The sequence below is a fragment of the Xenopus laevis genome, chromosome 4S (assembly GCF_017654675.1).
Source record: "Xenopus laevis strain J_2021 chromosome 4S, Xenopus_laevis_v10.1, whole genome shotgun sequence".
NCBI lineage: Eukaryota > Metazoa > Chordata > Amphibia > Anura > Pipidae > Xenopus > Xenopus laevis.
In genome coordinates, this window is record NC_054378.1 from 59,581,258 (window position 1) to 59,603,306 (window position 22,049).

The following is a 22,049-nucleotide window of genomic DNA, read 5'->3' on the forward strand; positions in this document are numbered from 1 at the left end:
GGGCCTGATGGAGAACAAAGTGAAGGTAGTTTTTTGGCTTTCCTTCTCCTTTAAGTAGAAAGGTTGCATGAACACAATCCACCCCCTAAAAGTTTAGAGAAACCAAACCCTCACCTTGGATTCTGGGCTTCCCACTAATCAACAGTTTGCAATGGGACAGTTTTGGGTGATAATCATGGATCCTGGATGATCCAAAATGTCTCTCATTAAGACATTTCTTTTCACCAAAAAAGTGTTGGAAAACTCCTGGAACAATATTTTTATACAATTTTTCACAAACTACTTGAATTTTTTAGTGGTGATAAAAAAAGCTAAATTAAAAATCCAGTTCATATATAAATCTGCCTCTGCATCAACAAAATGTGGATGTACAAATGTGACTGTAGTCATTTTAGATAAAAAATGTACAACATATCCCAGTACAATGTTGTAAATGGACAGATAAGATATAATTGTTTTTAATGAGGTCAGAAGACTTACCTCATAGTCTGTTTTATCAATGCCTATTAGGAAAAGGAATTCTGCTATAAAAAGGTTGATGCAAAGATTCTTGTGAATTGTATTGCGATCACTCTGTAGACCACGGAAAAAGCTGAACGTGAAGATGCAGATAGCGAGGCAGACAAGAGAGATGACTATTCCAATCCAAGTGATGACAGTGAGAAGCAGCTCCTGAACATGATTATTGTACTGGGGAGGAAAAAGAAGTTTAAAACAGTACAATATACTCCAATATCCTGCCATGAGAACATGGTTTGACGTGTTCTTTATAGCCAAATAAGATTACTCACCACAATTTCTCTGTGGGCCATGAGTATGGCAAAATTTGTCAAATGGCTACAGGCACATGTTGTGTGAGTTTTGTTTGTTTCAACCAGTCTGCAACCCTGAGTGGACCAGTATCCCATCATAGTCCTCTCTGAGTAATTCCAGAAAGAACAGTTGGCGTTAAAATAATTGTTAGGCTGCAAAAGACAAAAATCCAAGAAACAAGACATGTTCATTAAATTATGAAAAAAAGATATGGACTTAAAAGGTACCAATACACATATCTAAACTGAACAAAACCTTATGCCGAGTTTGATACAGAAAATAGGAGAATATCAGAAAAGGAAAAATAGACATACTATGAAGGGCTATCAGAGGATGGTAAGCAATTGGTACTAGCACACAAGTGATAAATGCAAGGTGAGCAACTAAAATTAGGGTTCAGTGTGCCCAGGATATTAACGCATGCTATTATGGAAATAGTTAATATTCTTCTTGGCATCATAAATTGATAGTTTAAATATGGATGCCCTGCTGATGAGGCAAGAGTTACTTTTCACTCTCAAATGAATTTGACTCATTTACATTTTCATGTTGATTACTGAATTAGCTTTAATTAAGAATACACTTAAGTTCTAATAATCACTGAACCAGGTTCATTTGATTTTATGTTCATTGACTCAAATAAACTCTCAATCTGACCTAGCAGAGCATTTAAATTTCTAATGGAAACTTTTCTTCTCTCCCAACCCTGCTTTATTTACAGATTGTATGTACTCCCCATTAATTCAATAATTCAACTCACATCCAAGTGTTCCAGGGTAAAAAACACTGGATCCGTTAGATACACGCGGCTGGACTCTTTATTTATTGAAGCTGCAATAACATGAGAGTTAACTGCAATAGTTGTGTTCCGACCAGCCAAATCTGCTCCTAGTTTTATAGTTGCATTTTCAGTGCTTAGAAACTGGCCCAGACTTTTGTAAAGGATGAACACCAACTTTGCGAGACCTGGCAAGAAGGAAAACATTCACACATAAAAAAAAACAAAACAGAGAACAGGCCAATCATAAGAATTTTAGTATGATGGCTACATTATCTCATTAATGAAAGGGCACTAGAAATTAGAGCTGTTTTACATATACTATAGTTCAGAAAGAAAGAACTGTATGCAGTTACTATTAAACAATCAAAATCCTAGGGTTACAGATCGGGTAGGCTTAACAAAGGCATAGACAACATGTGCCCAATGACTCACCATTCCTGCTGTTCTGTTTGACAGTGTTTGCAGAAAGCTGGATCAAATTGCCTCCTTTACTGCCCTGAGGAAATTTCAACTCTTGCACCTGGCCCTCTGTACTGAGCACAGCAACCTCTAGAACTTGTCAGAGAACAAGAAAGAGGGGGTAAAGAGGGGGCAAAATATAGTGGTGTTACAATGCCAGCATTATATGTTTCTTCAACATGTGCAACTGAAACAGTGGAACTGTTCTGTTAAACATCTTGTTAATAGAGAGCTGTGCTTAAGTTATGTGAATGGCACATTTGAACGAAAGCCTACAGCAGATCTGTTTAATTACTTTATGATGTTACATTACAAGAAACATCTATTTTGGGTCATTTTACTAAGTATTACAAAGTCTGAACAACTCTCAAAAACAGATGCCTAATAACCTCCAAAGTTGCTTGTTTCAAAAAGCGCCTCTGCAAAATTTAAAAAGTATTAAAATGCGTATGCAAACAGCATATCTTAGTTTTTTAAAAACAACGTTTTTCATAAAACAACGTGATGTGAAATGTTAAAATGTTTTCAGTCAATATGTCAGAACATTTCAGTGTAGGATTTGTTTGTTAGTAAAAAAAAAATGGGACTGAATACTTTTTTTTCTTTGCAAGGCACTTTATATAGTGGAACATAAAAAAGGGCTGGCTTAGGTGCTGGCAATAAAATTACACAAATTAATATGACCAGGACTTTCATTCCCAATAGTTAAAGAAAGCAAAAAGAGGCAGAGCCATGCTAAACTACAGATTTTATGTACTTTTAAACACTTTTGTTTCATTGGGGGTATGAGCTCAGAATCCTATGTACTTGTAACATATAAACATAGCTTTAATTAACACCTATGTAGAGAATATGTTACCATTTACACAAGAAGACATTCTTCTTGTGCTTTATTGTATTTAAGTCTATAGCAGGACTAGAACCTGTTGAGGATGCAATTCGAGAATATATCTTTTGAACTTTAGTGCCGTTTTATTCTCTGCAAACTGCAAAAAAAAACTACATCATCAGCAGCTCTTCATCTCGCATATGCCTGCCAGATTATGTTGATATCAGTATACCACTAACAGTGGGTAATGGTGTGGTAGCACAACTGGAAAGTGGGGTGGCATTGGGTGCCAAAGCTCTTTACCTTGGCTCTGGCACTCCTAATAAACAATAACTAGTCTAAAATTATAGACAGACAGTGCAAAAAGAAAATAGGGCGCTCCAAACTCACCCCCTGTGTGTTCTTGTTAGTGTAGCTCCATTTTTTTAATTGAGGTAGTCCGAGTGCTCTGCCATCAGAGTCCCCACTGGAATCATAGTAGCTCAAAAGATAAAAAAGGCGGCACTCCAGTTAGATAAAAAGGTGGTTTATTCCAACAGGTCACTGACCAACATCACCTGACTCGTTTTGGGAGTAAGTCCCTTAATCATAGGCTATGATTAGGGGGGTTACTCCCGAAACGCGTCAGGTGATGCTGGTCAGTGACCTGTTGGAATAAACCACCTTTTTATCTAACCGGAGTGCCGCCTTTTCATCTTTTGAGCTACTAAAATTATAGACAGGTTTGAAAATGCAGCTCAAACTACAGCCTGATCAACAAGTGTCACACCTTTTATGGTAAACTGTGGTCCAAGAATTCCATATAAGGAATTTCAAACCATAATCCCTGATTAATATTACTTACTAATATTTTCAGTAGGCATGGAGACACGCGTTGGCTCTGCAAGGTTGTCGGCCAAGACAAAAGCACCCTCTTCTAAAGTGTCAAGTAACATTGTTGCAGCATGAGCTTGTTCAGTGGAATTCATGTCTCTCCAAGACTGCAGAGCATCAGATCTTAGCAGATTGTCTACTGTGTCAACGATAGCCTAGACAAATAAAAGGATTCACCATTAGCATTTATAATCATACAAACTGGATTTATCTCTTAAGTTAAGTCAAGGGACAAATGCTTACGGTAATAGAAATCCAGAATAATAGTTGCTTTAAGCTGTACAGCAAGAAGGCCAGAATATCCAAACCATTAACATTTTACAGAACAATCCCAAAAAGTGCATACTTGAAATGAACGCAGGCATGCAGCTGAAATAAATTCACCCAGCAAGTGCAAAATTAAAATAAAACAACATCCTATTGTTAAATCACATTCATTTAAGGACACAAATATAATACTGAAGTGAAAAGTCAATGGAATAGTTTGTGATGCTTTTGGTATACAACTGAAGTGCAAATATTTAAACAAATCAGCTGCAATACCACATGTCAAGTGTACAAGGAACCAGTTATGTATTCTGCATCTGCTGAGGACAGAAAGTAAAGCACTGACAGACACCCAGAAATGTTTAGATGTCTGTAGACATCACTGTGGTCTTAAGTGGCCACAAGCGAAGTAAGATACCGGAGACAAAAGCAAACAAACCAGTAACAGACGTTATAAAGGTTTTGAATGTAAATCTCAAATCACACCAAATACACACCTTGAAACAAAACAATGTATTTATATCTTCACTTTTGCTCTAATTAAGTTGGAACTATAAAAACAGATGCACTAGTCTAGTGGCTGCTGCTGACATAGGGTTTATCTTTCATTTTAACACCAAGCTTTCGCCAGCTTCTAATATCCTATGAAAATTACTACACTGTTTCCCTTAGAAGTACAGTATCAGGAAAGTTTATTAGGCACATAGAATATTTCATTTCTTCTCACTGTAATATTTACAAATGGATACAAATCCATGTAATACATAATAAAAATGACTTCTATGAGTGCCCAAATGTTCCGCACAAGATGGAATTTCCTTACTCATTATTTTACTTGAGTACACAGGTGGTCAGGTTCAAAGGTTATCTACACTAATTACTAATGTATTTCCTCTATTTGATCAATAGAGCAGTGTAATGCTATGATCTAGTGTATCCATCATTACAAAAGTCACCTTTACATGACATTTTGTAACCTGAAATGACAGATTTATCAGGGATGTTCCTGGATTTCGTAAGCTGAAAAAATGTATGGGACATGTACAACAAATCAGCAATTCATGCAAAAAGAACAAATGCCAGAAATAATTGTTTATTGCTATATTACAGCACAGCAATGCAAACCATTAGTATACTAGTGTATACTTTAAAACTAATTATCTACACCAAATAAACTATGCAATAACCGGTTAAAAGTGATCTAAAGTAAGGAACAAACTGCGCTTATTTGCAATTAAACTATTGTGAAAACTAAGCCACTTTGCAAAATACTTGCATTATTATTCATAAGAGCATCTTGCCGCAGGTTAATGCAAATTGGCAAACATTTGGCCATAAACACCAACTGTTATTTGCACTATAATAGCAACATAAGCACACTTTACTTCAGACTTTAGATCCCATTTAACATAAGCTTTGTTAATAATTTAAAACTTGAGCAAAACGGCAATAAAGTATTTATTACTGAATTGCCATATCTCTTTTTTTCCACATTTCCTATATCTAATTTGCCCTTAGGCATAGATGATTGGATTTGGTCAATGGTTAATTCCCAAGGAAAGAAAATAGCTTTCAGTATTGCAAACAAAGAAATGCTTCTTTGGAATCCTAGAATGTGGGCACAAGAGTGAAGTAAGGGGAAAAACTGGGAAAAGCATTTGCAAGAGTAAAATTAATTAGCCTAATCCATCTTAATATCCTCTTTCAGTCTGAATAGCTAGTCACCACAATCTTCCTAGCAGGCAGAAGATACTTAGAAGTGGCATTAAAGGATTTTTGTTTTTCTAATAGGAAGTAGAACAGTTAAATGCTCATAGAGCTGATGCCATTAACTGGAGTGGGCCAGAATTTGTCTGCTGAGGCCAGCTTCATTCGTCACAAAGAAACACAAAGTGTGGATGAATTTTACCATAAAGAAAATTATTTAATTTGCATAGTGTAAGTCAGCATTTGATTTGTAACTTAATGTGGTTTATTAGTCTTCAGGAGCTGAACTGGAAAATGATATGGGTCACATACCAGTGTTCTGCTATTATATATTAGATAGATACATGATAGATGCTTAATATCCCACTTAAACTATCAATTTACCTAGTTATAACTAAATATTATCTAAAGTTTTACGGAAACCAAAGAGAACTGTATTTTAATATAAATTAAAAATTCATTTATTGCATTATATTTCTATCATAAAGCAAAATGCAGAGACATTAAAGAAATAGTAACGTTAAAAAATGAAAGTGTTTTAAAGTAATACAAATATAATAGTGCAGTGCATAATATTTTCATCACTTTAAAACACTTACATTTTTTGGTGTTACTGTTCCTTTAAACTAAAATCTCCTTGCCACACGGGTCATTAGACCATGCTACTTGCTCTTTTTGGACAAGAGGATTACCAGGGTTACAGCAAGCAGTTACTAAGGAGGATTATTTGCTCCAGAAAGGATAAACATTTTGGATGAGCATACATGGTGACAGCTCCTAAAAGGGTTTGTCATGATTTTTATGATGTAGTTTTTATTTCTAAATAACTCTGTTTACGCTGCAAACAATTGACTCTACAATATAAAATGTAATTCCTGAACCAGCAAGTGTATTTTTTTTTTTTACATTGTAATATTGGTGTGTAGGCAGCCATCTCAGGTCATTTTGCCTGGTCATGTGCTTTCAGAAAGAGACAGCACTTTAGGATGGAACTGCTTTCTGGCAGGCTTTTGTTTCTCCTACTCAGTGTAACTGACTGTGATGCAGTGGGACCTGTCTTTTAGGGTCAGGGCACACACTCAAATTCGGGGGGGGGGGGGGAGATTAGTCGCCCGGCAACAAATCTCCTCCTCTTCGGGACGGCTAATCTCATCGAACTGCCTCCTGCCAGGTTGATGGCACTTGGAGCGATTCCCATTGTTCTGTTGTTAAGATGCTGGGGGGGGGGGGGGTGATATCATTCCAACTTGCAGTCCAGCAGTAAAGAGTGACTGAAGTTTATCAGAGCATAAATCACATGATTGGGGGCAGCTGGGAAATTGACAATATGTCTAGCTCCATGTCAGATTTCAAAATGAAATATAAAAAAAAAACAGTTTGCTCTTTTGAGAAGCAAATTTTGGAGCACCATGAACGGATGCATTTTGACAAAAACTTTTTTTCCCATGACAGTATCCCTTTAAGGAAACAAAAATGTAAAAATTTAGTTCATAACAAACTATCATTTTTGGTTAGCAACCATTTAGGCTCACAGTTCTTCCCTAATAACACTCACAGACGGTGACTATGATGTACATAAGGTATTGCTTCTCCTTAATGACATTAAAAATAACTTCTGCAAATGTCTATATGTTGATAAACCATTTTTCAATAAAAAAGTAACTTTCAATTTTATATATTATTTTCATTTTGTTTCACATGGATCACTTGTTTCTGTAACAATGTGACCCAAATGAGAACCATGCATCTGGAGAGTATTTTGTTGGACAAGCCATAGTTCTCCTGTAAAGACATCTTATCAATCTATTTCAGTGTATTTTTGCCGTTACAAAAATCATCAGTGTGAACAGCCTGCAACTGTTTATAAGTGATTTACACATGCACAGAGCCCACAGTCTTTGATACAGGGACCATAAAGTTGACTGAAATTATAGCCTTTGTGGGCTCCAACATCTTTTGTAGGGGGGACACTGAAAACTCACAATATTACTATTACGGAACAGTGGACAGGAGTTTCAGCAACCGTTTATCAAAGACTGGGATACATGCAGCGTGAAAAGTGAAGGAGGAGTATCAAAACAAAGAAGCAGGAATAAAGCAGGATGACAGCACAGAAGGAATTATACCTTAAGGTAAGCCCTGCATGTCTTCTCTCGCTTTTGGAGCTTTTTAAAAAGAAAATAGGAATGTTATATTAACAAGAGCCTGTTAGTCAGCATGATGAGAGCCTCACAATTCATCATTTAGCAACTTTGATTTTAGAACAGTTTACACAAAATTAAAGAGAATCACAAATACATTTGGAAAGCACAAAACATAATAGACAATCTAAAGCTGCACATGTATATATAAATGCGGTTCTTTGCATTGGATAAAATCATTAAATGAATTGCAAGAAATCAAATAAGGTTAGGTCTTTGATCAGAAACATTTGCTTTATTTATCTACATCCTCACTGTCTAACAGAAAATAATGAAAGGCTTGGTTGAGAGGCAGGCTTGAGAAGGATTGGAAATAGTTTCGAAATTACCTTGTTATAACTGCGCCCTACTGAGTCCTTTTCATTAGGCTTCAATTCTTGCAGCTGAGCGTCAAGAATGTCAACCAGTTGTTCCATTAGCCTCACTGAAGAGCTTACATCACCAGCAAATATTGGGCCTTTTGTATGTTTTGCCAATTCATTGGCAAGGCTGGCAGCATTTTCCCCACTTCTTATCTGTATTATAAAGGAATGACAAAAAAGCACATATTCTATAACCAATATATTGCAAACATTAACACAATATATAACAGTGCAGTGTGTGCGGCTATGAATAGTGGTAACAATTGTGCAGTGTGTGTGTGGCTATCAATCTATCCAGATAACCTATAAAACATACAAAGTTTTTTTAGGAAAAGATACTGTTAAATTAAGTTTAACATTTGTGTTTTTACAGCTTGGTTCAGAAGTTGGTGTTGAAATTACCTTTTGAGCCAACTGGTTTACCCAGTGGGAGGTACAATTGCTGAGGTCTGGGCCCCTAAGGCTCCAAGTTCCAGTGGAGATCAAGCAGAGGTAGGATGCTATACCTAGTACATTTAAATAAAAACAATCAGAATCTAAACCTTACTGCACATGCAAATACCCAGGCTTATTGTTTTAATACAGAAGCAATTTAGTAAAACAGTTCAGTAGTTTACAGCAAAGATAGTAAACACATTACTGGAAGTTGGTTAGTAACAAAAAGGCAATTGAATGCAGGCCATTTATATTTGCCATATAGACAATAAAAAGATTATGTGCAACCTGTAAAATGCCATGTTTTGTCTTTGACAAATATTACAGCGTTAATAGATCTAATCATGCTAACAGAGATTGCACAACTTATATTTAGTCAATAAATGTGTGCTTTGGTGCACAGATTATTTATTATTGCTTTATATGACTTTTAAGCACACAATATTTAAAAAAATAAAAAAATAAAAAAAAAGGTTTTAGAGTTACCCCGTGTTCCTTTGGGGCATGGACGTTCTACTATTGTTCCTCTATGTGTCTGTGGCCAGCTAATTCCTCTGGCCTCCTTTGCTTCACAGTACTTTTCTGGCAGAGGGTATACACTAGTAAGTGGAGGGTTCTTTGTGGTTGAAGCTGCTAGTGGAGGTCTGGGTCCTCTGCTTCCTTCCTTTGTACCAGTAGCCAATGTTGTGCTAACAAGAGCTTTTTGAGATGTTGTTGTGGTGGTGGTGGTGGTTGTAGTTGTTTCAAGCAAGTCTACTGAAGGTGTTTCTGCCACTGCTGTTGTAGGCACTGTTAAGATAAATTTGGAGTGTGATCTTTATTAATCAAAGATAATCATATTGAATAATTACTTTAAGCATGGGCAAACTACTCATAATGAGTTCCCTGGGATGCTTGCACCCCTCAGAAATAACCAAAACAAAGCACAAACACGACAGTCATATAATTATTATATAGAAAGACAATGCAACTTCAGCTTGATAGAAACCACTGAAATATCTTCCCATCCAGCTCATGGGCAAACTTCTCATAATGAGTTCCCTGGGATGCTTGCACCCCTCAGAAACGACCAAAACAAAGCACAAACACAACAGTCATATAATTATTATATAGAAAGACAATGCAACTTCATCTTAATAGAAACCATTGAAATATCTTCCCATCTAGCTCTGATTCTAGCTTGGGAAATTGCAGTATGCCTGATTAGACCTAAATAGAGGCAAGCCTTGCATGAGCGTCTTCGGCTGGAGCTTGAGTATTTCATGAACTGACATGATTTCTCCAGATAAAGCAGGCATAAAGAAACAAGTCAAATGAGAGAAGGGTACACAATTTCTGTTAATAATTTGAAAAGAATAATAAAATAAGTCGAGTGGTGTCTGTAAACATTTCTGCCATCTTTTATATTATGAAGAATTGCCAAAATAAGGGAAAAACACCAAAGCAAATCAATTGATGGCACTTTCCAAGAAAAGGCTCTTCTCGATTTATTTTATGGAATACAAAAAAAACAGTTTTTTCCCCATCACCAACAACTGCAGCATAATGAAGTCTGCCATTCTACCTCTTAACGAACATGTGAAAACACAAACACACCAAAAGAAACCAGTTTTGCATCAAGCTTTTGTTGTCCACTAATTAAAAATCCTTTCTACAAGTGGCAAATGTATCAACACTAATTCTATACGAACATTTGAACTGAAGAATTCTGAAAGATTCCCAGCAGTATGAATTTCTTTTGACATTTACTAAGCACTTTCCTGGCTGTCAGTTAAGTGTCTTTAACAAACTTGCACATTTATAAAAGCAAATCGGTGTGTCAGTCCGTCGTCATATGCCTTGATTTCTTTGAACAAACACCATGCTGTTCTATGGGGTGTTAGAGCTCACTGTTAAAGCTGAGCTGTAATTCCAAATGGACCATACTCCATTAACAAGCATTAACACCTGTTATATTTGAATTTCTTAGAAAATCCATTCCAACAAAAATAAGTATGGTTAAAAAATTAATTAACAAGCATTAACAAAATGTAAATCAAAGCGGGAAAAATCAAAGCGGGATTATCAATTTGGAATACATTGTGTTCCAGTGTGGCAAGATCTTGGTAGATCTGACAGTATAATTTCTTTTTAACCATTGTTACCACTCAGTAAATAAATAAAACAATATTTAACAAATCAGCCTCTGTATATAAATATATATTTGTAATATGGAACAAAAAAAAACTACATGGACTATAGCAGGCCAATATTTTACAAAGATCCTATTAAAAATGAGTTATGTTTGCATCCTACCATTCAATTTTCAAAACTGCAGGTGAAGAAAGCATTTGAATTTATAAGCTTGGCTGTGTCACAGAATATTCAAGTCTCTGTCTTATCCATAAAGGCTTACTTGACATGTTGCGAAAGGGCTATGATATGCTTTCTCACATTCACACAATTTTTTTTTTTGTTTAAATTTTATTTAAGGCAATAAAAATAAATGACCTTCCAGTTAGTTAGGGGCCCATTTACTTAGCTCGAGTGAATGAATAGAATAAAAAAAAAAACTTCCATCGAATAGGCTACTTCGACCTTCGCATACGACTCGAACGATTCGAACTAAAAATGGTTTGACTATTCGACCATTCAATAGTCGAAATACTGTCGACCCCCTACTTCGCCACCTAAAACCTACCGAAGTGCATAGGTCCCCATAGGCTTTCTAATGTCTTTTTGGTCAAAGAAAAATCGATGGATTAAAATCCTTCGAATCGGTCGATCTAACGATTTTTCATTCGATCAAACTATTTGCGGTAAATCCTTCAACTTCGATATTCGAAGTATTTACATTCGGCAGTCAAATATCGAGGCTTAATTAACCCTCGATATTCGACCCGATGTAAATCTGCCCCTTAGTGTCACATATCTATCTGACATAACAAGTGCGCATGACTCCCTGGGGTCATTTACTACATTTTGTGAAGTCACATGAATTGGGCCCTGAGAGTCAAACAAATTACATAGGACTGATGTGGGAGATGAATTAAAAAGGGAATGCTTCCCAGTACCATGTTGTCTCCATGTATCATGGCTTTTTAATGCATTATGCGTAGTTCTAAAAAAACCAATACAATCGACAGGACCAGGTATCCTGTTGCTGACATGCTTTTCTTTAAAGGAGAAGGAAAAGTTAAAACGAAGCAGCCTTATCAGAAAGATCCATCTAAATATACCAGTAAACCCCCAAAGTAGTGCTGCTCGGAGTCCCCTGTCAAAAGAAACACTGCATTTCTTTCCTTCTATTGTGTACACATGGGCTTCTGTATCAGACTTCCTGCCTTCATCTTAAACCTCATTGCCCTGGACAAGAGCATGCTCAGTTTGCTCCTCTCCCCCCCCCCTGCTGTAATCTGAGCCCAGGGCAGGGAGAGACTCAGGCAGGAAGTGATGTCACACCACGTTAATACTGCAGCTCCTATCCTAAACAAACAGAGAGTTTCTAGAGCTTTTTACTTAGGTATGGTAAAACATTCTACAGAATAAATATAGCATTCTAGCTTGCACTATTGCAGCTAATCTATTGGCAATAAAATGCCTCCATAGCTTTCCTTCTCCTTTAAAACTCTCTTTTGAACATCTTTGACTGCCTCACTAAGGAGCACTGGAAAAGGAGTTGCTTCTTGATTTTCTCTGAGAATCTAGACTTCTTAAGTACTCTTTAGTGAGTTAGAGGAAGAAACATATGCTGATATACTGTACGGTTATACTACTGAAAATTGGGCATTTGGGGAACAAATGCCATCACCAGGTAAAATGAATGACATTATTTTTTTTTAAAAAAAACTAGCTGCTTTCATATAATAAATTCACATATGCCAGTTTTTTTAGGATCATTTGAATGCATGAAATTATTTGGATAGAGTTTGTTTCCCCTTAATGGAAGTTAGAGACTTTCCCTCTAGCTCCCAGTTTCAATATCATCATCAGCCTTCACATAGGCTGGCTACAATGTTCTTTATCATCCAAAATAGTTCTCCTGTAGTGGAGTACAGCCTAGAGACCCAGGAGGCAGAGAATGGTCTTGTCTGTGGCTCCAAGCTATTTAAAGTGATACCGACAAGTTCCTATAAAAATCATAGGAACGTGCTCCCCTCAACCCTGTATGAACCCGACCCTCTGACACTGCTAAAAGATCTTCTGTGCTGTTTCAGTGACGCTGGGCTGGGGCAGCGCGATCCTTCCATAGGCTAATTAAGAATGAAAACAGGACTTCAGCCTATGGAAGGATCGCTCCGCTCCAGGCCCAGCGTCGCTGAAGCAATATGGAAGATCTGTTAGTAATGTCAGCCTATCTGCAGCACCAAGGTTCGCAGGGCTGGAGGCGGCTTTGAGGGGGGCTATTGCAGGTGCAGCACATTCTTAATACTGACACTCTCCTATGATTTTTATAGGAACGTTTCGGTATCGATTTAATGCCTGACAATGCTTCACACTAGCTGGGACAAGCCCACATTTATAAGATATCAGCCCATGTTTTTTTGTCTGCATTGAGAGGCAGGCTGACTACCGCAGCGTTTAAAACTGCATATTTAAAAAATAATTTTGAACATATGAAAAACAGATAATGAAAATGTTTAATTCAAATTATACATTTAACATAATATAAGGGGTATTTTTCTTCTGCATTTAGTTATGCGTTCATTTCTGTGCCTCAAAAACATGAGATAAACAGATTGCCGTTGTACCCAGCAGCCATGTTTAAAAAATGTTTTAATGCTTTAGATGTGTATGGAGAACATTAAAACTAAAATTCTGCATGCTGAGCTGACAAAAATATACTAAATTGCATAAAAAATGCAAACAGAATGTAATACAGGTATGGGATCAGTTATCCAGAAAGTTCCAAATTACAGATGGCCATAGACTCCATTATAATCAAATAGTTAAAACATTTTTTAGCGATAACTTTTTTCTCTGTAATAATAAAACAGCAGCTTGTACATAATCCAAACTAAGATATAATTAATCCTTATTGAAGGCAAAACAGACCTATTGGGTTTATTTAATGGTTAAATGATTTTTAGTAGATTTAAAACACAGAAATCGAAATTACGGAAAGATCTGGGAAAAACCCAAGTCCAGAGCATTTTGGATAATGGGTCCCATACCTGTTAGTGCATTTTGATGTATTCAGAATGCATTTCAACATATCCATATTAAATACACAAAAGGCATTAACTAAAGTGAATGCCTTTAAGCTGTATTTATAAAACTGTGTAGCAATACACTTTTCCTGGGCTGTTTTTTTTTCTCTCAGTGGCCTATTCATAATATTGTTAAAAAAAAAAAAAAAAAAGTGTGCAGAAACCACCACAAATCTTACACTTGTGTATAAGCTGCCTTAATAAAACTCCCTTAGCAATTGTAATCACAACACCAGTTCCTGTGTAACTTTACTAGACTTGAGGTCATTGGTCACTAAACTAGAAGCCCACTGCAGTGTAAGATACCAAATGAAAATTCAAGGTGTAACTCGGATACCAAAATAATTTATACCAAAAGGTGACGCTGCCAATTTGCACAAAAACAGTAGGTATTTCACTTTACGTCATTTTGTACTGTTTTGAAGTGAAATACAAATAAACAAAAAAAACAATGTTTTAGAAGTAGAGCCCCAAACAACATTGGTTGAACTGGAATTAAGTCAAAGCAATTCCATGCAATCTGTAAACTCATGCCACCTCACACTCGCAGCATGTACTGATTGTTATGTTATGTTAGTTCTTAGTTATATACTAATACATGGAATAAAAAATAAAGTTGCAGGGTAATAAAATATAGTTTTATAATTGTGAATAATAAGTTTATGGTTCTGTGACTTAATGAATGAAAGGCTGATAATTACATTTTATGTATAAATATCTATCACTATATTAAAATGGGGGGGGGAAACATGCGGATATCTTAAAAACTGTCACTAATACTATGTACTTGTGTTTTTTTTTTTTAGAAATGCAATGAAAACTGCTGCCTCATGCTGTTATTGAGCTATTGAGCTAGCAACCATGCTCATTTGGAAAACAATGGGGTTTTTCAAACTGAGAAACTGAGAAGATACAATTGACTGGTGGGAATGGCATGAATTGTCAGTCCTTAACCACAAATTGGCTGTTAGATAGCTACCAGCATTTTGGAAATAAAAAGAGGGACAAAATGTTTGGCCACACCCATTTTGTGGCCACAACCCCCAATTACCATGTTCATTTTACAAAATTTTACAAAATTTGGCAGATTATGAAAGTTTGAACATATGTCTGTTATTACAGTTTTGCTAATGAAGGTGAATTGCCCTTTAAGCTATGAGTCTAACTTCTCCCAAGGGACCTGTTATCTTATATTGTTACAATTACTTATTTGCTAATCTCAAAATTGTTACAAAAGTATCTTATCTGCAGTTGTGGCTGTTCTGGGCTCTCTGCCAAAGGCCAATTAAGTTAGAAACATTGTTTCTTTTTCTGTCTGTTCAGTGCAGAGAAAAACGGGACTGTCCCTCTGAAAACGGGACAGTTGGGAGGTATGCTGTTACTTTGGGTCCATCCCACCCTTTGGATCAAAGCTGAACCTCTTTACAGCTAACTTTAGTCAGGTGGAAAAAAAAATAGCAAATTAACGTAACCAGAAAAAAAGAACTCTCAATTTAAAAGGTAAATACAAAAAGAATGACAAAAAATACACAATATAGACTACAGGTATGGGATCTGTTCACCGAATTACAGAAATTCCCATAGATTCCATTTTATCCAAATTATTAAATTTTTTTCCTTTCTCTGTAATAAAAAACAGTACTTTGTACTTGATTATAATTAATCCTTATCGTAAGCAGAACCAGCCTATTGGGTTTATTTAATAATTACATTTTCGGGCAGACTTAGGGGCACATTTACTAAGGGTTGAATTTCGAAATTCGACCATCGAATTTGATACTTCGAAAGTTGATTTTTTTTTTAGATCGAAAACGCCCGTTTTCGATCAAAGTAAAAATCATTCGATCGATCATTTAAATCGTTCGATTCGAACAATTTGTTATTTTTTAAAAAAACTTTGACTTATAAAAATTAGCCAGATACTGGCTATAGGTTTTAAGAGGTCCCCATAGGCTAACATAGTAATTCGGCAGGTTTAAGGTGGCGCAGTCAAAGTTTTTTAAAGAGACAGTACTTCGATTTTCGAATGGTCGAATATTCAAAGTTTTTTCAATTCGATTCGAATGTTGGCCTATTCGGTGGTCGAAGTACCCAAAAATTACTTAGAAATTCGATGTTTTTGAATTCGAAAATTCACTTCGAATTCACTTCGACCCTTATTAAATAGGCCCCTTAAAGTATGAAGATCCAAATTACAAAAAATGCCCAGGTCCCCAGCATTCTGGATAACAGGTCCCATACCTGTATGTGTGAAACCTATTTATTTAAATATCCACCATTATTTAGGTGTTATTTTCGAAAAATTGTGATCATTCCCATTTAATCCAAATGCAATGTACTTTACCCAGCCAAGGTATAACTTATCAATAACAAATTCTTCAGAATAAAGCAGTATGTGAATACATGCAAACACAGATTTGTGAATCATTCTTATCTGTGCCTAAAATCCCTTTTCAAATGAAAAGCAATAACTCCAGCAGCACTCCGATATGTGAATCAAAGGTTATTTATTCATGCCATTAGCAGAGCGACGTTTCGGGCTACAAGCTTGATAAAGGGCTGGAATAGCCCGAAACGTCGCTCTGCTAATGGCATGAATAAATAACCTTTGATTCACATATCGGAGTGCTGCTGGAGTTATTGCTTTTCATTTGAATTTTTCCTCGGGCAGAGAGGAACACAGCTGTGCACCCGACGCTGCAAAAGGTGATTCTGTGTAAGTGTGGCACCTTACTGATGTGATTTAAAATCCCTTTTCAGTTCATTTATAACACTCTCAAAGTATAATAAAGATAGCATTACTTTGTAGGTCCAAGGTTGCATTGTGGGTTAAGAGAACAGATAAAATAGAACATATTGTCTTTATGTTCTAAGCAGAGGTTGCATAGAAAATCATTACATCTACATTTTGCAGTCTTCCAGCGGAAGAAACTCGAGATCAAGGGCATCAATTCCCATTTCAAAATGAAGATGAATATGGTTAAATGGATATATTTTTCTTCAGTGCTGTCATACCAGCCTTAACAGTGCTGAGGTTGAAAGCATGGCAATGACTGCATAAGTAAATAGAAAGACTCTTTCTCTCATATATACACCAGTTAAATGCTTTCTGACATAAAATGCCTAATTATTTATTATCTTGATAAAAATAAAACAAACCATTGATCAGATTGGTCGAACATAAATATGAAAAGGGAAAGTTATATTTATAAAAACTTATAGTACATTTAATGTATTTTCCATTAAGCAAACATATTTGGTTTCTGCCAATTTAAAGGTACTCAGATGAGTGTAAGTAAGTTACAATATGAAAGGATTGTTTGAACCAGTGAATCATTTTGATCCAGACTCTCCATAATGGGGAAGGCAGTCAAAAGGTGGTATGTCTGGTGAACTCAGACATACCACTTGCCTATCCTGCTACATTTTACAAAACCGATACAAGCCCAGTGGTTTAGATGCCACTTATCATTGCTAGATCAGGTCAGGATCAGATTTTCTAAGGCCGTGGGCTTGTTTTTATCGTTTCATTTTACTCCTCTGTCTGCAAACTGTATTTAGCTATGTATCCAACAGGATGAACTTTTAACAACATGTTTACAGAGCATAGGAGACACCTTGATTTACAGTTTAAGTTATATAAATCTCCTGAATATGTAGAGAAGCTCAAAAAACATTAGTAATTCCAGCAATGCAAAGAAAGCTCTGTTTCACTGCAACAACAGAGTTGCTATGTTTGTTCTACAAAGTTGGGCTAAGGCAAGTCAAAGAAGTCTTCTTATTGAAAAGGAGAGGTGCTATGTTAATCATAACTTCTGCAGAAAAACGTTCATGTTGAACTTCTAAACTGTTCAGTACTATGAGGAGTATGGCAGCAGATTGTTATATAGAGTATTGCTAGCACTGGCAATCTGCTGCTACCATTGGTCATAACTAGCATTAGTATTAACTGGGAAGCAGACAATACATGTCATAGTGATTGCAACAATGTAAGGCAACTGTTAACTGTATTTTTCTTTAAAAACTAAAAACAAAAACAATGCTGTATAAATATATGACAGGGACTTTCTAATCTGCCATTGTGTTTGGCCCAATAGACATCCTGAAAAGCAGAAACACCTTGAACAAAACTTCATAAAAGTCACAGAATGAAAACTGAGGAAAAAGTTGGAAATTCATTTCTGCCACAAAAAATACTGAATATGTTTTAAATCAGAGGTTCAGGTTTCAAGACCATTTTCCCATCCAAGCTTTGAATGGAAAAAAAGTCAACATTAAGGGGCAGATTCACTAAGGGTCGAATTTCGAAGTAAAAAATACTTAGAAATTCGACCCTCGAATTGAAATCCTTCGACTTCGAATATCGAAGTCGAAGGATTTAGCGCTAAACGTTCGATCGAACGATCGAAGGATTTTTCGTTCGATCGAGCGATTAAATCCTTCGAATCGAACGAGTCGAAGGATTTTAATCAAACGATCGAATAAATATCCTTCGATCAAAAAAAGTTTAGCAAGCCTATGGGGACCTTCCCCATAGGCTAACATTGACTTCGGTAGGTTTTATCTGCCGAAGTAGGGGGTCGAAGTTTTTTTTAAAGGGAAAGTACTTCGACTATCGAATGGTCGAATAGTCGAACGATTTTTCGTTCGAATCGTTCGATTTCGTTCGAATTCGAACGAATTTAACCAATTCGATGGTCGAAGTACCCAAAAAATACTTCGAAATTCGAATTTTTTTCATTCGAATCCTTCACTCGAAGTTAGTGAATCTGCCCCTAAAAGTTGTACATAAATGAAGATAGGGTTTTAACAGTCGATGATCATACTATAGCTTCTGGAAAGCCTGATTCTAATCTAAGTGCCTTTCATACTGCCCCAGTATCCAAAGAGTGTTTGAGTCCAGCCCCACAGGATACCATGGCTCCAAATAATACAGTTCATATATTGGATCCAAATAGCAAGGAAGTTGAAAATGTGCCTGAGGTAACTTGAAAAATATTTAAAACATGTTTCATATTTAGTTTAACCCTAAAACTACATAATGTAATATAGATAAACAGATAACTCATTTTATAGACTACTGGCTGCATGACTTGATATGCGTAACAGTTATCAGTCAGGCCCATATTTGATTTTTCAAACAAAAAATACCACCCAATGTCTGTGAAGTGAACTGGTTAAATTCCCAAAAACTATGCTGTCAAGAATGAAAAAGGGAAGAAGTCCTTCAAGTATTATTCTTTCAGATAGTATGTCTAGTAAGCACTCAATAAATAAGCAGAAAATAAGTTTTATTTACCTTGGGCTAGATCCTGAAGATTGAAATCTAAGGAATATCTCAGGATGAAGTTATTATTCCAGACATATAATTGGTTATCTCTTGGGTTGTAATCCACTGCAGCAATGTACTGGTATTGGTTTGGGAAAGGAATATCAACAGACTCCCCACGTTTAAGCTTGGTGTTAAAAATGTAGTCAATTGCATTCTTTCCAGTTTCACTTTCATTATCTTGATACACAGATCGAACAACATACAGAACCCCACATATCATAAAAGCATTTGATGCTGCCCGCTTGTCATATGTGGTTTCCCAGGTTCCTTCAAATCGGAGTGTATATGGGTTTAACTGACTGATGACTATCATACCATTGTTTTGTTCAGTAGCATATATCACCCATAATCCATTTTCATCAACAGCAAGATCAATATCAGTCTTCCCACCCCATCGATATGGGGAGGTGTCATGGTAATTAGCATAATTAATAATGGCTTCTCCGCTCTTGATTCTAGTCCTCAAGTCAAATTTTACAATATTCCTTGTCCTTTCTTTGTTAAAAAACACTGCTCCATCATACACAACAAATCCAGTGCCATCCACTCGATTGGGAAGTTTATATGTTGTAGTCTGTCTGCCATTTTGAAAATCTTGTAAAGAAGCATACTCTATTAATGTATCCGTACGGTAAGGAGTCCATGGCATAAAATAAATTTTATCTGCTGCTTGTAGTGGGTCCTTACACCAAGCACCTGCTTTTTGTTCTGCTTCAAATATATACGGAGCGTCCACAACTGCTTTCAATGCCCCCGGACACACAAAGACTAGTAGAAAAAGAGAGACACACAATGTTATTTTAGCAATACATTTTCTCTTTTTTCGTAATCAGTATAATAAAGCAGTTCCTAGAGTTGATATGAATATTAAAAAGTGTATTTCCTTCATAAAGGAGACAATGTGTTCATTCTAGGTGGAAAAAACTATATAAATGTACAAAGCAGTAGATAATAGAAACACACTGCATTACATCAAAGGACATTACGACTGGAGATATATGTTGGTTGCAATCTATTATACAATGAAAAACCACACAGAGTATAATACTTAAAATACATGAATGGTTTTCCGTTTGTGTTACTAATGTATGCACTAAAATGGGAAGCAAAACAAAAGCAGTAACATATTAAAAATAAGGAAGAAAACATTTATGCATAAACTGGGAGCTGGAAAATATAGAAGAAACATAATAACAAACACATCTGAAGCTATGAATGAAACAAACAAGGAAAAGTCTTAAAACATAGCATGCTAAGTAAAGAGCTTGCAAGAATGTGAATATGTGCACATTATTTCCAGTTATTGCAAACTACAGCTTTGTGCATCCCCAAACCATCCTTTGGTTCAACAATACAGGATATATAGTTGGCAATAGCCTGGAAAGTGTGTGTGTGGAAGGGGGGGGGGGGTCACAAAATTAATACCTCTCAGGTCAAAATAAACATAAAATAAAAGAAGAGGATTAATTGTTACAATAAACAAAATGGGAAATCCCCAAATGACTTCCATTTTTATACAGTGGAAGAAAAACAGCTCCCAATGTGTTTCAGAGACTGTGTGGCAAACCCAGGTTATTATTTTATTCAATCAGTTTGTGCATGAAGTGTGTATACGTGTGATCTTGGCAATAACATAAGTGTTTAGGGATCAGGGAATATAGAAGGTTTACACCTATATGGCACATAACAAGGAGCTGGGATTTTGGACTGCGTAGATTATTTACCTTTTTGCTCCACTTCTATTTTAAGCATTGGAAGAGAAAGTGAAAAGGGTGCAAGGAGAAAAGAAGAGAGATTAACATGAATTAACTATTTCTGCTGTAATCAAATTAGTACAGATATTAAAGAAGGGACAGTAAGAATGCTGTATAACTGGAAAGACTGGAACACCTGTTAAAGGAAAGACTAAACGTTATGTGAATGAGTAAAATAAACAAAAGCATAGCACAGAAGTTGATTTGTAAAACTTTAGGGATTCTTAAATGGGGAAAATATATTTCTAATCTATTTATCAGGCATGTAATTAACTTATAGTCATACAGCACACTAACATAACATTCACATATGTATTTTCTGGATTGAAGGATTCATAATTGTTAGGTGGATATAAATACTTTTTTCATGAAACATAAAATTTAACCATGAAATAAATGAAAAATCAGATGAATTAAGAAAAACCACAAGGGATAACGGAGGATCTTTTATGATAATTTCAAGTATAGCAATTTGTTTACAAACTGCAACAAAGCACCAAGGAACATCTAAAGAAAGCTTAGTGTATAAGACACAATATAAATCAGCCTCTTATGGCAAAAACTAAACTTATACGATAATTGTGCTTACATAAATAGCTGTGGTATAGTTTGCTCCACTGCAGTCTGCCAACACATATAAAGCCAGTTGTTTACTAATAGGATTGTTTGAGAAATGTATCAAAAAATTCCAGTTGCTTGTTGTCAGCATTAGACTAGATTCTTTAGAAAGTAGCATTACTACTATTGTTTCTGCACCATGTTTTATAGCATTAGCGAGGAATTAAACCTGCTTGGTAATTCTGCTCTCAGCATTCTGTCTATCTTCATGCAGGAGTCAAGAGTCAGAATTTGATTAACAGGTACCTTTCACTGGCACTAAGTCATAAAGGAGTTAATCATTAAACAGTTAATTTAAAATTTAATTTCTGCCTAGTGAATATAAGCTATATTTTGTCTGTGCAGTCTTGGTATTTTTGCAACATAAGTGCTTACTGGCAGAATATATTGAAAATAAAGCTTCAGAAATCTATGAAGGCATTGTAACCA

General features: G+C 35.9%; 1 protein-coding gene across 36 annotated transcripts in view; it reads right to left on the bottom strand.

The window, feature by feature from the left end:
- adgrl2.S (adhesion G protein-coupled receptor L2 S homeolog) overlaps positions 1–22,049 on the bottom strand; it is a 112,948-nt gene that overhangs the window by 18,473 nt on the left and 72,426 nt on the right. For 22 of the 36 annotated variants that reach the window (XM_041561289.1, XM_041561287.1, XM_041561286.1 and 19 more), the window contains 11 exons: positions 20,973–20,987; positions 19,216–20,016; positions 9,214–9,516; positions 8,695–8,798; positions 8,260–8,445; positions 7,856–7,894; positions 3,727–3,910; positions 2,027–2,149; positions 1,574–1,779; positions 792–965; positions 481–690 (listed from right to left, as the gene is read on the bottom strand). In XM_041561289.1, the coding sequence (XP_041417223.1) occupies positions 481–690; positions 792–965; positions 1,574–1,779; positions 2,027–2,149; positions 3,727–3,910; positions 7,856–7,894; positions 8,260–8,445; positions 8,695–8,798; positions 9,214–9,516; positions 19,216–20,016; positions 20,973–20,987 (2,345 nt within the window). The remainder of the gene's footprint in view (positions 1–480; positions 691–791; positions 966–1,573; positions 1,780–2,026; positions 2,150–3,726; positions 3,911–7,855; positions 7,895–8,259; positions 8,446–8,694; positions 8,799–9,213; positions 9,517–19,215; positions 20,017–20,972; positions 20,988–22,049) is intronic. The other 14 variants (XM_041561288.1, XM_041561293.1, XM_041561298.1 and 11 more) reach the window with 3 other exon arrangements.